The sequence below is a fragment of the Wyeomyia smithii genome, chromosome 3, assembly GCF_029784165.1.
Source record: "Wyeomyia smithii strain HCP4-BCI-WySm-NY-G18 chromosome 3, ASM2978416v1, whole genome shotgun sequence".
Classification (NCBI taxonomy): domain Eukaryota; kingdom Metazoa; phylum Arthropoda; class Insecta; order Diptera; family Culicidae; genus Wyeomyia; species Wyeomyia smithii.
This window is the reverse complement of record NC_073696.1, coordinates 214,657,191-214,671,935: the sequence shown is the minus strand read 5'-3', so window position 1 is coordinate 214,671,935 and position 14,745 is coordinate 214,657,191. Positions and strand designations below refer to the sequence as shown.

The 14,745-nt window shown below is 37.9% G+C and overlaps 1 protein-coding gene and 1 long non-coding RNA gene across 2 annotated transcripts in view; one reads left to right on the top strand and one right to left on the bottom strand.

Annotated features, from left to right (window-relative positions):
• Window positions 1-9,322: 9,322 nt before the first annotated feature.
• On the bottom strand, window positions 9,323-10,218 carry LOC129732321 (uncharacterized). The gene is made up of 3 exons (XR_008729232.1): window positions 10,084-10,218; window positions 9,853-10,026; window positions 9,323-9,787 (listed from the first exon to the last, which is right to left on the bottom strand). It is a non-coding gene; the product is annotated as an uncharacterized LOC129732321 (long non-coding RNA).
• Window positions 10,219-11,029: 811 nt separating this feature from the next.
• Window positions 11,030-14,745, top strand: part of LOC129726731 (uncharacterized) — a 28,872-nt gene continuing 25,156 nt past the window's right edge. The window contains exon 1 of the mRNA XM_055683771.1: window positions 11,030-11,473. Within this exon, the coding sequence (XP_055539746.1) occupies window positions 11,331-11,473 (143 nt within the window). The 5' untranslated portion in view covers window positions 11,030-11,330. The remainder of the gene's footprint in view (window positions 11,474-14,745) is intronic.

Genomic DNA, 14,745 nt, shown 5'->3' with positions numbered 1-14,745 from the left:
TTTCTGTGTTTTTTCGCAGCACTTTTTGTTTCGCAAACATTGAAGTTGATCGCCATATTGGATTTCTTCGAAAAAATCGATTTTTGAACAAGTGCTCACCCACATACTTCGAAACCTCTTGCGATGTCTCGTCAGAGTATAAAACAAGAGTTATATAAAAATGATTAAAACTTGTTCGACGTTATAGCTGTCATAGAATATATATTTTAAACTAACCACACATTTAATATATGAGGTCATTTTACACCTTTGGTTAAATTTTTGAAAAAAATCCACCATCTAGATCTCCAGAAATCTCGATTTTAGCGTGTTAGTTAAAAATTTTCAAAACAATCGAAATTACATTAGCGTAATATCACCAAAAAAACGTCCGAAAACTTATCCAAGTCCTTCTTAACCAGAATGTAGTTGGCGTTGTTACTTTTATGATTATTCACAACTGACTTAGGTCTCCATATTGACTTAAATATGTTATTAGTATGGCTTAGTGGCACTAATTTAGTTTAAATGTTGCTTCCTGAGGAGTGAATGGGAAAGAATGAAATTCTACTAATGGTGTTTTTAATGAAGAAAAGTAGGCGGGTTTTGAAACCTCAAAATGTTTCAACTGCCTATTTTCAACGTAAAACGATATTTTGAAATTACCATCCTATCCTAAAAAAACATATATTCATCAAGATGGTACAAGAATTCTGCGGAATCTTCGTGGTAAACCGTCTGTCTTCGAGAAAGTTGCGACTCGTTCAGAACCCGTCAAGAAACTGCGTTCGGATGTTTTGGTCGAGATTAAAAGCGAGAACAAACTAAGCATGAGAGAAACCCTGGGTAACCTGTTTGATGTCGTTCAGTTGTCCAAAATCACAGTAAAGGTGGGATCTTCGTCGAATCAGGTTGATGCAAATTGCACTGATGTACTCGAACTAATAAACCGAATTAAGCATTCGAGACCAACTGCTGGTGATGATTTTGCAGTGAAAATAGGAATTGACGGCGGTAGAAACTTTCTCAAGATAGTTTTTTCTGTGATTTCTCCACAAGTAGAACATCTGGCTGGCAAAAATAACATACTTAAGTCAATTTGGAGGGTTAAGTCTGTGGTAAATTATCATAATTGTAACAACACCAACAAGTATATCTTGGTATAAATATTTGGGCTAGCTTTTGGATGAATTTCGTGGATATTGCAAGAATCGAATTATTAACTAACACCATAGAATCGAGATTTTTTGAGATCTAGTCGGTGAAGTTAAAAAAAATTAACCAAAGGAATTGACCCTCATACTAGGATTTGATGGACAATTATTTTTATAATATCGGTCCAGTGGGTACGCTACGCTACGGTACCGTAGCGATAATTGTCTTCTTTTGCAATAATGGCAATAGTGGCGATAATTGCAAAAGAAGGCAATTATCACCTGCTTTTGAATAACGTGTTTGTTTGAGTAATTCCATGAAGAAATTTAAAAGCTTCATCACTTTTAGTGAGCTGAGTTTTGACGAATAGCAAAGTGTTCATAACTAAATGATGAATTTGAGTCACTAGTGGCTTAGTAAACGGCTGGGCAGTGTGTGCCAGCGGTACAACCCGTGCTAGTTGATATAAAATAGTCTCCAGGGTGGTCCAGAGCATACTGCCCAGCAACTCCGATCCCTACCTTCACGGCAAAACGATCGGCTACTACCCCGCCACTTCGACATCGTTGCGCTTCAGGAGCTTTGCCGGAAAGGATAAATGTACGGAGGTTTGAGGCCTCAAGACACGACATTTCCAGTGCGACGCACCGAAAATCTACGATAGTTGCTCGCGTCGAGAGCATCAACATTGTCATTGGAAAAATGAACTGACCACCAGGTTGCGAAGAAATACGCGCAACAGCTCGAAGTGGTACTACCTACATCGGAAGGGCTTGGCACATCGCCTCTCGAGGACCATAGCGGTGACACTAGAAGGTACCGATTGCAGAAACGACTGGTAATACTGAAAATGCGAGGCAGTGGTGAATGAGAAGAACCGGACCTGGGCGATATACCTGGATAAGTCAACAAGGGATAACATTACCAAGTACAAACGGGCATGGAACGACATGACCACAATTCTCAGCCGAAAGAAGCGCCAGCAATAGGATCGCGGAAGATCTGCAAGCTGCAAGCTGACGATGCGTAGATGGGAGTCTCCGCGCGGATGCCAGCGAGGTGGTCAACGGGTGGAAGAAGTACATACTTCGATGAACACCTAAATAGCGATACAGCAAGCAGAAGCTCGATTGGAACTGACCGAGAAGCACCAGCAGCAGATGACTGAGCAGCAGTCCCCGATTTTTATGAACTTTGTTGTGATATCGAGATGCAAAAACGAACTACCGAGCGAGCTCTTTAGACATGTGCACTTCTCTAGTTTATTCCCAGGATCCCAGGAGGAAAAGCTACCAGACGAGTGGATGGAGGGAGTTGTCTGCCCCATCTACAAAAAAGGGTGATAAGCGAGTGTCGCGATCACCGTGACATCTCACTCATTAATGTCTCCTACAAAATACTCTCGCAGATCATGTCGTCGTCGTCGTGCAATCTGGAAAGCGGGAATCGACACGAGGGGCACGATTTTTATAAGGTCGGGTCCGCTTCAGGGTTTTCCGGCTGACTTTGACATTATAACAAGTATCTCTGATAACGTCCAAATCAAAAATGAATTCAGGTATAAATTTGGTTTATTTTTCATGGAATAGAATACCGGATACAGAGGATCTGATATTCAATTTTAAAACCGCCATAGCTTTACAAAAAATTAATCAGCTTCAACGCAACAAGTTTCATTTTACTGGGAATGTTTTCTACGAACTGAATTTATATTTTTTAACAACGGCTTTTTCCCGTTAACACGCAAGTTCATTAAGCAGGCAGTATGTGAGTAGAGGAAGAACGAAAAATAAGCGAACTGGAAATATGATACAGATTTGGAAAAATATACCGCATCCCGACGGGACTTGAGCCCGCAATCTCCCTGTCTCCGGCATGGTGTTTTGACCAATTAAACTACGGGGGACGGTGGTACTGTTCCACAATCTATATCGTATCACATTCCGCTGTCGACTTATTCTATTGCTCATCCCTAACTACACACACTGCTGTGCAAGCGTTATTTGTAGACTGAAAGGAATGTCTCATCACACACAGAAGAGTCAGCTGATGCTGATAACTCTTATAGACCTGTGTGATCGAGACCAAAGTCAGTCTGCGTCGTGCTTGCAAGTGCGACACAACTACGGAAGGTGCTCCGTACGGCTAATTTTTTCGAACTGAATTTATATTTTTTAACAACGGCTTTTTCCCGTTAACACGCAAGTTCAATAAGCAGGCAGTATGTGAGTAGAGGAAGAACGAAAAATAAGCGAACTGGAAATATGATACAGATTTGGAAAAATATACCGCATCCCGACGGGACTTGAACCCGCAATCTCCCTATCTCCGGCATGGTGTTTTGACCAATTAAACTACGGGGGACGGTGGTACTGTTCCACAATCTATATCGTATCACATTCCGCTGTCGACTTATTCTATTGCTCATCCCTAACTACACACACTGCTGTGCAAGCGTTATTTATAGACTAAAAGGAATGTCTCATCACACACAGAAGAGTCAGCTGATGCTGATAACTCTTATAGACCTGTGTGATCGAGACCAAAGTCAGTCTGCGTCGTGCTTGCAAGTGCGACACAACTACGGAAGGTGCTCCGTACGGCTAATTTTTTCGAACTGAATTTATATTTTTTAACAACGGCTTTTTCCCGTTAACACGCAAGTTCATTAAGCAGGCAGTATGTGAGTAGAGGAAGAACGAAAAATAAGCGAACTGGGTTCAAGTCCCGTCGGGATGCGGTATATTTTTCCAAATCTGTATCATATTTCCAGTTCGCTTATTTTTCGTTCTTCCTCTACTCACATACTGCCTGCTTAATGAATGTTTTCTAGTTTCTGTATTTTACTTGTAGACTAGATATGACCACCGGATACCAAAAATGTTTTGAGTTTTTTGAAGCGTGTGTCTAAATGTACATTCTTGCAACGCGTGATATTTTTTAACATCTTGTTCTTTAAAAGTTTTTCAATTTTCAATAAACCAGAATTCATTTCGAGTTCGGTACCCAAAGATTGAAAATCCGTCAAGAAACCATCAAGATATGAATTCCCAAGTAACATTCAGAATGCTTCAAGAGTTTATTCTGGTTTTGTTTTTGTTTCAAGTTGGTTTGCATTAAAGCTTTCGATTGTAAATAGATTTTATTTGGTAGTCATGAAATATGTTCTGCAAATAGGCTTTACAAACCTTCATATGCCTACCATAATACAACTTAGCTTCACAGTTTTAAAAACGGTCGTAAATTTGTATTATACTGACTTTTATAACAACCAAATAAACCAGAAATACATAACCCGTGAAGTTATATGATAGTCTCTCTTAAAGCTAAGATGAATTTTCAAGCTGTAATTTCCTTTTGTTATATAGCTTGTATAAAACTTGGTGTTCGGAACAAAGCCAGACGAAGGCCATGATAGTTTTACTTAGATTATGATATGCTATGTTCTGATCAAATTATGAGAATTGGTTATGACGAAGTTTTTAAATTCGTCCGGGGTTTTATTCTAAAACAACATGTCGTATTAAACCGAAAAATTGCAAACTTTTGTAATTATATCTGAAATCAGCATTTTCTTTTACGAGAATAACAAAACCACACCATTGTTTTTAAAATCTAATGATAGATAGCGGCATACATTTAACAAAATACTCATAATCATGGCATTTATTTATTTATCACCTTAGTTTAGAGGAATTAAATTATAATAATATATTGATTTCCTACCGAATTCCTGCGGCGCGTATCATATGAAATTCGTGGCCGGTTTCACCATAAATTTTTCATGGCATGTGTTTTCACACGCACGGAAACAATTTAAAGGCAACAATATATTCATTAATCAGTCAAGATGGAAATTGAAATTTACACACTTTTGTTTTCACGACACTGCCGGAAAAACCCCCTGTCATAGAAAAATAAAGCCAAGATAAAGTTCAATGCATCACGCTTAATTTGGAGAATATATCTCAAATAAAATTTCGAGGCACTATGCGGTAAGTAAACCAGGTTGTTTAAAACATCTGGTCTTATGTTGGAGCGTATATGAAGTTTTGATGACTGCAATAAAGCTGGGCCAACTAGCCATAACACATGTTTGTAGCTGTTGTAAGTAGGTTGTTATAACAACATGGTCGGCTTTGAAGGTTTTATGTTGCAGTTGTATCATATACTAAACAACTTTGATATGACCAATTTTGTTACTTGGGTTATTCAACTATTGGTGTTGCTTATAACAAAAGTTCACATCGTTGGACAACGTAATTTTATCCACCTAGCAAAAAAATGGGTGTTGTTTGTTGGGTACAATTTTCTTTGGGCTGACAATACCCTCGCAGAACTCAATGAAACTTTGAGGGTGTGTAGGCTTTATTAAACCAAGCAAATATGCAAACTATTTTTTGAAATTTCATTTGTCACCTGAACCTGTGCGGTTGTGATTTTAGCATCAAGAGGAAAATTTCGTTAATTTTGGGTACCGCTACACGAGAGTGTGTGAACAAAAACTACCCTAATTTTTGATACTCTCCGTAAGAGCGTGTAGCCAACATGTCAACTGCTCACCATTTGAACTGGATATCTTTCACGTAAATTAGTTTAAATTCGTACGTTTTGCGTTTGTGAACAATATTGTCGCGTTGATTAGGTTCAATGTTGTGCCTAGTGGTGACTTCAACGTTTGTTTTGGTCGACAGCGGAGGCAGCCATCGCGGTATATTGAGTTTAGCTTCGACCACGTTCGTGTCTCGCGAAAAAGCGAAGGTTGTCCCGCTGGCTCGTGGATCGTGTGCTACCGTTGTGTGCTGCTCGCCGGATTGGTAGCCAGTGTTTGCCACCCCAGATAATCGAAAAGGAGTGAAAAACACCACCCACCGAAGACCATTGAGGCGGAGTTGACGAAGTCACCCGAATTTAAGAAGCCACCAATGTTTTGTTTTTTTTTTGTGCTCTAGTATAGATCCGAAAATCCAATAGAGGTACTTCGCCATCCTGTAAAATAGGGTCAAATAGGGTCCGGACAAACAAAGCAACCCGAATAGTAGCTATTGTATAACTTTTTAATTAAAATTTGAATTTTTGCCAATTTTCCATTTTGTAGGTACTTGCTTTACTTTACTTTGTACACTTGCTTTACTTACTGCCGAACGAATTAGAGATGTCCAGCTTCTTCTGTCTTAGGCTGCCGTTCTCCAGTCTCCTCGTACACCAGCAGATCGTGCATCTTCTTCCACCCCATGGTAGCTATGGGCCTGATCTACATACTTGTTATTATTTTGCTCTGTGAAAGACATTAAAACCATGCCAAAACTGTTTTCGTAGAATCACCGTTTTTAGGTCAGTTTTCGTCCAGTTTAAGATGTGTTATTTTTCAAAGATGGGTAAAAAATGCTATGATGTTGTAAGTATTCTCTTTGTTCCTCTTGGAACCACTCAGGGCGAAACAAATCAAGACGAGGAAGATTATCAGCAAGTGCACCCAACGCAAACGGGGAACATTTTATTACTTCAGGGCAATTTTTTATTACTTATTGTGTCTTATGACTGCGCATTATACACTAATAGTAATAACCGAAAAGTAACAAAAATCATGACGGGTACACGCTTGTATGTGTTTCTGCAGGAGAACATACAGCCAAGCACCGCAATGCATGTGTTAGCAAAACTTCACCCGCTGCATTTGTATTGATGCAACGATCAGATTCATTTTTGTTCCTCTCATCCACACATAATGAGAATCTCACCCGTCAACCTCAAATGTCTAATTAGAAACACTTTCGTTTCGTCCCCCAGTATTTACTTGAAATGAAAATATGTTATACTGTAAGAACAGAGTTGCCGAAGTTGCGAATATTGCTCTGGATGGGTACGAGTTTAGTATTTTCAAACAGGTGCAAATGAGTTTCCATGAACCAATGAGTATGTGTTTTAGATATCTTGCAAGAAAGCGAATGTTTTCGTTTTTCTCTAACGCAGTTTACAGATCGAGATGTCATTTAAAGATGCATTTCAAGTCTTTGAAATCATCAACGTTTGCATACTCTATGACGGGGAAAATGCTGCTTGGCAGCTCTTGTCATATTCTTTCTCTATTCCGTATGCATACAACGAGCGAACTAATACACGCTCACCGGATGAATTGGAGATTGAAGGAACTTGTAACATGTGCAACATATGCGACGGTGTGTGATTTTTTTTTACTTGAGATGGAAAGGGAGCAGTTTTTGACAGAAAAAAATCTTGCATGTGGTTGAAACGACCATTATTAGATAGTCGTACTCCCGTAACACGTGCTAAATATATGAGAGTATGTGTTGTTAATTGACTGGAGAAGAATTTTATTGCCTTTTAAGTAATAGGTTTGTTACCTGAAAGGCAATTTTGCGCTATTGCTTCTAGAGTAATAAGGAAAAGTTTTGCGTGTGGCTTTTTCGTTAAATTATCAGCGTTAAAAATATGTTCATTGCATTCACAAATCTATTTATTCATTTAAAATTACAATCTTGGAGGGGATTTGTTAGGAAAGTATAGTTATGGATTTACGAACCGCTTTTATTGCACTGATGACGCTGCGCACCACCCTAGTGGCCGTCGGACGAGGATAGCTGCAGACATCCTGAGACTGGTAGAGTTGTTGTCCACGGTTGTTGCAGCGTGAGGGCTGCCGTTTTCCTTTAGACGTTCCCGGTTGATGGCACCTGGCAACGCAGCTCGACTGGCATAATCTCGCCGAGGTTCAGACGGGCGATCTGTCCGAAGCGGTCCAGACGGAAAATCTCCACTTCCGGCGTCACCAGGCGAGGCGACTGACGTACGTTCCGGTGATCCGATCCGAGTAGCGTCCGCAGGCGAGGATACTGACCAGAATGGCTCCAGTTTGTATTTAATTCACTTCACTTTATCAGTTACCAGACGCTGGTAACGACGACGACGGCTAATCGATCCAGAGCAGTGTTTTTCGGGTCACTTCAAAATCGTAAAAGAGACCTTACCTCGGTCCGTACAAGGCATTATATACCGTGATGTCTGTGTTGGGCAGAGTTGACGTCTTCGCCGGATTTGACAACTCGTACGTGAAATGCGCCCCCCTTGCTGATGATCGATATTTACGGTCGAGGAATGGAAAAATGACAAATAGGGACCAAGGGGGTTTGGGTATTTTTATACGAGAAATTCAAATTGTAATTTGTTTAGAGTATAACAGTTACTTCAAATGAACAAGAATTATTCTAATAATAAATAAAAGGTGTATCAATTTAATCTACGGTATTTGAATGCCTATATTGAAATACTAGGAAACGAATATTGCTCTTATATTCTAAATTAAGTTTTGTAGCCTAACTGGAGGTTACAATGTGACATACTCTCAGAATTTTGATATTTGGGTTTGAAACATAATGGCGTCGAAAAAACATCGAATATTTTCGATTTCATAAAAATTAAAAATGACGCCGTTGTTGCCCTTTAAAATGAATGGATCCAAACTAGGGGAAATCTGATTCATCATTAAAACGTACATAGAAGCCAAGTCAAAAAAAACGTTGCATTGTGTTATTCTGAACAGAATCGCAGACCTAGGAAATGTTTTTTTCTAATGATTTATCAACTAAAAATGTTATGAGCGGGGGCCTAGTGTGGTTGGTAACGTCTCCGCCAACCACGCTCGACGCCTGGGTTCGAATCCCACCGCCGACATAGGTGTCGATGGTTGTGAGGTGGCGTGATCCACTCACAACCAACCCAACTGGTCTAGATTCAATCCTAGCCGACACCGGGAGATTTTCTGAGGCGAAAAATCTCTGGGATCACGCCTTCCATCGCATGAGGAAGTAAAGCCGTTGGCGCTGGTCCGTTAATAAACGGATCGTGAGTTAGGGACCTGCGTGTGGAGTCGCCTCTCTGGGCGTCGGTAATTGGCCACAACAGTGGCGGAAATAGACCGACGGAAAATAAGCGAGAATAAAAAAAAAATACTAAAAATGTTTTAGTTTGAGTGACACAACATCTTTCAATTACTATTCCATCGAATTGCGAGTTACATTGTTAACTACTGAAATTATATTCGTACATTCCAAGAACAAATGAAACCAACTTCGAAAACGCTAAAAACTACTTTGTGTAAAATCTAAATTATTAAGTTTAATAGTCGGATTTGATACATTTTTTTTCATCTTGTTACGATGAATGGCAATCATCGTTTCTCGGTTCCGATGACATCATTTTCGCTAACAAAACAAGCACCAGGAATGGAAGGTGGAGGATACAAAGGAAGTGAACTAGCGAAAACAAATTTCCGTGGATCTGGGTTTTTCCAATGCCTTCTGGTAAGCCAATTAAACGTTCAAGTACAAGTTGTTGATAACCACATTCACTTGGGCCAGACCATGCGATTCCCTTTCCAACCAAGTTATCCAACACTCTGATCAGTCGTTTGCGTATAAGAGAGACACGTAGAGAATTCCACTTGGATTTTCGTTAGGCATAAAAGACAAGAATTATGATAAATTATTCACACGATATGCAACATTGGAAATATGATCAATCGCACAATTGTATACTTTAAACAAGAATAAAATTGTAACAGTTAACCTTCGCCCTTCAAGAGATAGAAGCATTTTGTGGTCCAATTCAAGTAATGGTGGCGTAACTTAACCGACTAAAACAAAACCGTTCAAAATTTTTACTCCATAGACCATGAACTGTGTATTTTTGAGTTCTTACCGGTAACTACATGGTGATAACCGTTCTCACCAGCGTTATAAACGACGGTGTATTTCGTGCAATGGGGGAGCAATGAAGCTGTAATAGCCGGTAATCACCAATACCCGAGTGCCATCCTCCAATTCCTTTATGAAACCACTTTGAGATAGTGTGCGATCATCACTCAATCTGTAACTAAAGTTAAATCACGGTACAAATTTAAAAATGATCTTCAAATGAAACATTACTCACCCCCAATTAAATTTTTCTGGTTCATGATCCGTGGATTGATTCCTTAAGAGCTGGCAAAGGAACGCGGAGAACTAATATCAGCCTAACCGAAGTTGTTCTTCAATTGGAAACTAAATTACTTATGAGACACACAAGATGTAAACCGAAAATGATGGGCAAGGGATTTGAGTGTGAAACGCCGCTTTTTTCCTTTTCCCAAGAGAGAGAGAGAGAGAGAGAGAGAGAGTTCAATGGAATGGAACCAAGATAGCATATTCAATCTCAGAGTGTAAATTCCATTCAATTAGCCGCGTGTCAATAATTCGTTTTACAAGTACAATTTTGAAACATGATGTACGACAAACTTGCAGTCCTTAAGTAATGCTACAGGTTTGTCACAGAAAGCAGTGCTCTAGTTCTTATGTCTGAAGTATGAGGGCCCATATTCAGTTAAATATTCAGCCAATATTCACGGTAAACGTCATAATATTTATCACGAATATTGACTGAATATTGCTCTGAATATGGGCTCTCACACTTCAGGTATAAGAGTTAGAGCATTGCACTATTTGGCAACCTTGTAGTACTAAATTGAATATGCAACCTTGAATGGAATCGCAACAATAATCCACGAAGTGGATTCACTGAGTTTATGATTGTTTTCCACCGCTGAATCTCGAATGTTTTTACGAAGGTATGTTGAAAGATTAGTATTACAAACATTCGAGTAAATTGGCACGTGACCAGCTACAAACTCTGACGTAGTATTTGAATTTCCACTAAAGCCTGGAGTTTCAATGAATCACTTGCACGATCCATCGGAACGAGACTTTTAGCCGTCTACTCACATTAGCGTGCAGCAAAACCTGTTCCAGCCGGTATCATATTGCTATGTTGCATTTTGTCCAACGTAATAAAACACACCTTCACCACATGTTTATCCGTCGTATCAGTCGGCATTTGTTCGCAGTGGCAGATGATCTTAGCGAAACCCTGAACGCCTCCAACGGTCGCCACCAGACTTCAGGTTTTATGTTTGTGGTTTGATCCAAACATGGCAAGAGCAAGAATCTGATCCGAGCAGTTCGGGCACTAGTATACCGCCTTCCATATTGCAGTCCTGGTTTAGCATTGTTTCGAAGTGGTCGGAAACGACAATTAGCACCTACGAGTGTGGCGTGCGAGACGACAAAACAATCTAGCTGACGGAAGGCTCTGGCTATTAACGGTAGTGACTTTCACAGGGTCAGTTCTCAAGTGGTCAAAAAATGAGAAATTTGCTGTTTTGTTGCTGCTTTTTCCTCGCGGTTACTATTTGGCAAGTGCTTTCGAGGCCAACAGGTCAGGTTGATCAACCGGTGGAAATTGTATCAGTCCTCAACGAGGTTGAGGGAAATGGAACCATTTATGCGTAAGTTGTACATACCGAATTAAAATTACTAAAACAGACAGTTGTACTGAGCAGGTTTTTGTAATTATTCCGCCGGTGTGGAATCTGTCAAGGTCGAAATAATTTATGCCGACCTGTAGCGAGTTATCCAGATTCATCTAACGATAATCTAGTTTGTCGTGAGTACAGTTTCAGTTGATAGAGCGCTTGTCACATTGTTTCCAGATCGATTGATTTGATAATTAGGTAGTCATAGAAATCGATGGCATTTTTGCATTACGCTTCGCGAAACCGGTTCATTTTTTTTAATGATTGTTTATACACAAATAAAATTTTCATCATCAGTTTATATTCTGACGCAACCACATGTTATTCAAAGCTCATGCTAAAAGTTGTTTATGAACTAACACACTCTTATTATTCAAAATGGTTATTCGTTGTTACAACTAATAATCTACTCAACATAATCTTTCAAAAGTAATCAAAAATTTTTTTATAGGTTACGTGGTCAATAGGAGAATCGATTTTGTTGGTTAAATACCAGCGAGTTAAGTGATCTTCGAATCATTACGAACGGATTCATGGCATTGCACTGGTATTGAAGCAATCCTTTTGGATAATGCAAATATAGGCACCACAAAATTGTGATGGATGGTTTGTTTGACAAGAACATGAAGTTTTTCTGGCAAACTTCATCGTAAATGTTTCATACATTTCAAAGTGTTCAAGATATATACCGCGATGAAACTTTATTGAACAATTAATCTCGAGTTTTTTTTATTCTCGCTTATTTTCCGTCGGTGTATTTCCGCCACTGTTGTGGCCAATCACCGACGCCCAGGGAGGCGACTCCACACCCAGGACCCTAACTCACGACCCGTTTATTAACGGACCGGCGCACAGTGGGGAATCGCTGGCCATCAGCAAAAAAAATTTTTTTTCGTTAGCTGTTTCATTTTTTTTTCCTTTATTGCAATAACATTCAAGTGTCTAAATCCTAAATTTAGTGTCTAAATCCTTAATTCATTTTATATTGTAAAATTTGGTCATAGTAGGCCTGACACTAGAAAAAATAAAAAAAACGTGATTTTTTTGTAGAAAAGTAGCTTAATAGTTTAGTTGCCGCAGTTTGCCACGGTTGTGACTACATTCCAAATTTAGGTAAAAACGTAAGCTTTCAAATGCATACTTTCCGCTGCTGCGCAAAACTGCGCAAATTGTCACTTTACTGAAAAAAGCGATAGCAGATTTTTTTAGTTTTTTTTTTGAAGTTGAAATTTCATCTAGGATTAATTTTAATCATAACCATTATACCCGATCAATGAAAATTTATGATATCGTACTCAATCCTTAAGGATAAAATATAAATTTGGGCAAAAATCAATTTATCAATGGAAAGTTATAAAAAAAGTGTTAAACAAGAAAACAGTTAACAAATCTGAAATTTTAATTATCTCAAACTTTATCACTTTCTCCAAATTTAAAACAATACTAAAAACATTCAGCCCTTTTCAATTTATGATCATGAAATTCGTTAAACTGATTGAAGTGTCAAATATTAGCAGCAAATTCATACTATCAAACTCCGGCCAACAATAGCCTGTTTGAAGATTGCTTTTGCTTCGCACTCGTTTGCATACAAAAGTAAAACACACATTTTGCTTTATGAGAAAAAAACAAAGAACAGTCGTCGCTCTCCGCATCTTTTCGTATTCATTTAGAACGTTGTGTCATTCCAGTTTTCAAATTCATAAATTCGTTGAATTTTATTATGGAGCCTTCAACTTCAGCGGCACCACCCAATTCAATGTCTAGTAAGTTGTCAATTCATGGTGTTATACATGTATTTAAATGTCCTCTTTCAACCATAGAAACCGGATTAGGAAGATAACATATATAAGAAACAATAAAACAACGAGAATTACTAGAAGAAATGAAAATTGCAGCGAAAGACATTTTTCCTGCTGATAAGTATAATGAACTTCAAATTTTCTGGAAACAATTCAACACGAGATTTAAGCGATCACAGCGAAAGATGATGATGTTGTTGATGATTTTTTCAATTTGTAATTAGTTTGTTTTACTTATGTTGTTTTAGTTTATTAAAAAAAAAAAAAAAAAAAAAAAAAAAAACATATATATATATATATATATATATATATATATATATATATATATATATATATATATATATATATATATATATATATATATATATATATATATATATATATATATATATATATATATATATATATATATATATATATATATATATATATATATATATATATATATATATAGGCAAAATTTGTTTAGTTCGAGGGGTCGTCCATAAATTACGTTTTTTTCAATGGGAAGGTCGCCCGGTGGCACTACTTGTGGTCAAAGATCATATAATTCTAGAAAAAAGGAAAAAAGAGCCAAAAAAATATTAAAATTGGCTTTCGTGCTTTTTGGACGGCCCCAAACAAAAAATGGATGCCAAATTCGTGTTCAGCGCCCCAAAATTATGTAAATACCAAGTTTTTGTCGCATTTATCGACACTTTTTTTGCTTGGCCAGCCTTTGTATGGAGTCGCCCCACTGTGCGGCGCTAACGGCTTTACTTCCTCATGCGATGGAAGGCGTGATCCCCGAGATTTTTCGCCTCAGAAAATCTCCCGGTGTCGGCTAGGATTGAATCTAGACCAGTTGGGTTGGTTGTGAGTGGATCACGCCACCTCACAACCATCGACACCTATATCGGGTGGGATTCGAAACCCAGGCGTCGAGCGTGGTTGGCGGAGACGTTACCAACCACACTAGGCCCCCGCTCGAATCTCGAGTTCGACTCTTTTACATTATTACTAAAAAATTTGCTCAGATGAAATTTATTGAAGAAAATGATAATACCTACTCGAACAACAATAATAGTTATTGGTGATAAATAGAAAAAAAACCTTATAGATTTATCGAGGATGCTGTTGTCCCGTCTGCTTTAAGACTGTGCGAGCATAGCGTTTTTGTCTTGCCTTCGATCGCAACGTTTCGCTAGAGTTTATTTTCAAGATTCATATTCAACACCGATGAATATTCAATATGTATAATATATATATATATATATATATATTATATATATATATATAGTATATATATATATATATATATATATATATATTATATATATATATATATATATATTAATATATTTATATATAATATATATATATATATATATATATATATATATATATATATACATATATATATATATACTATATATATATATATATATATATATATATATATAT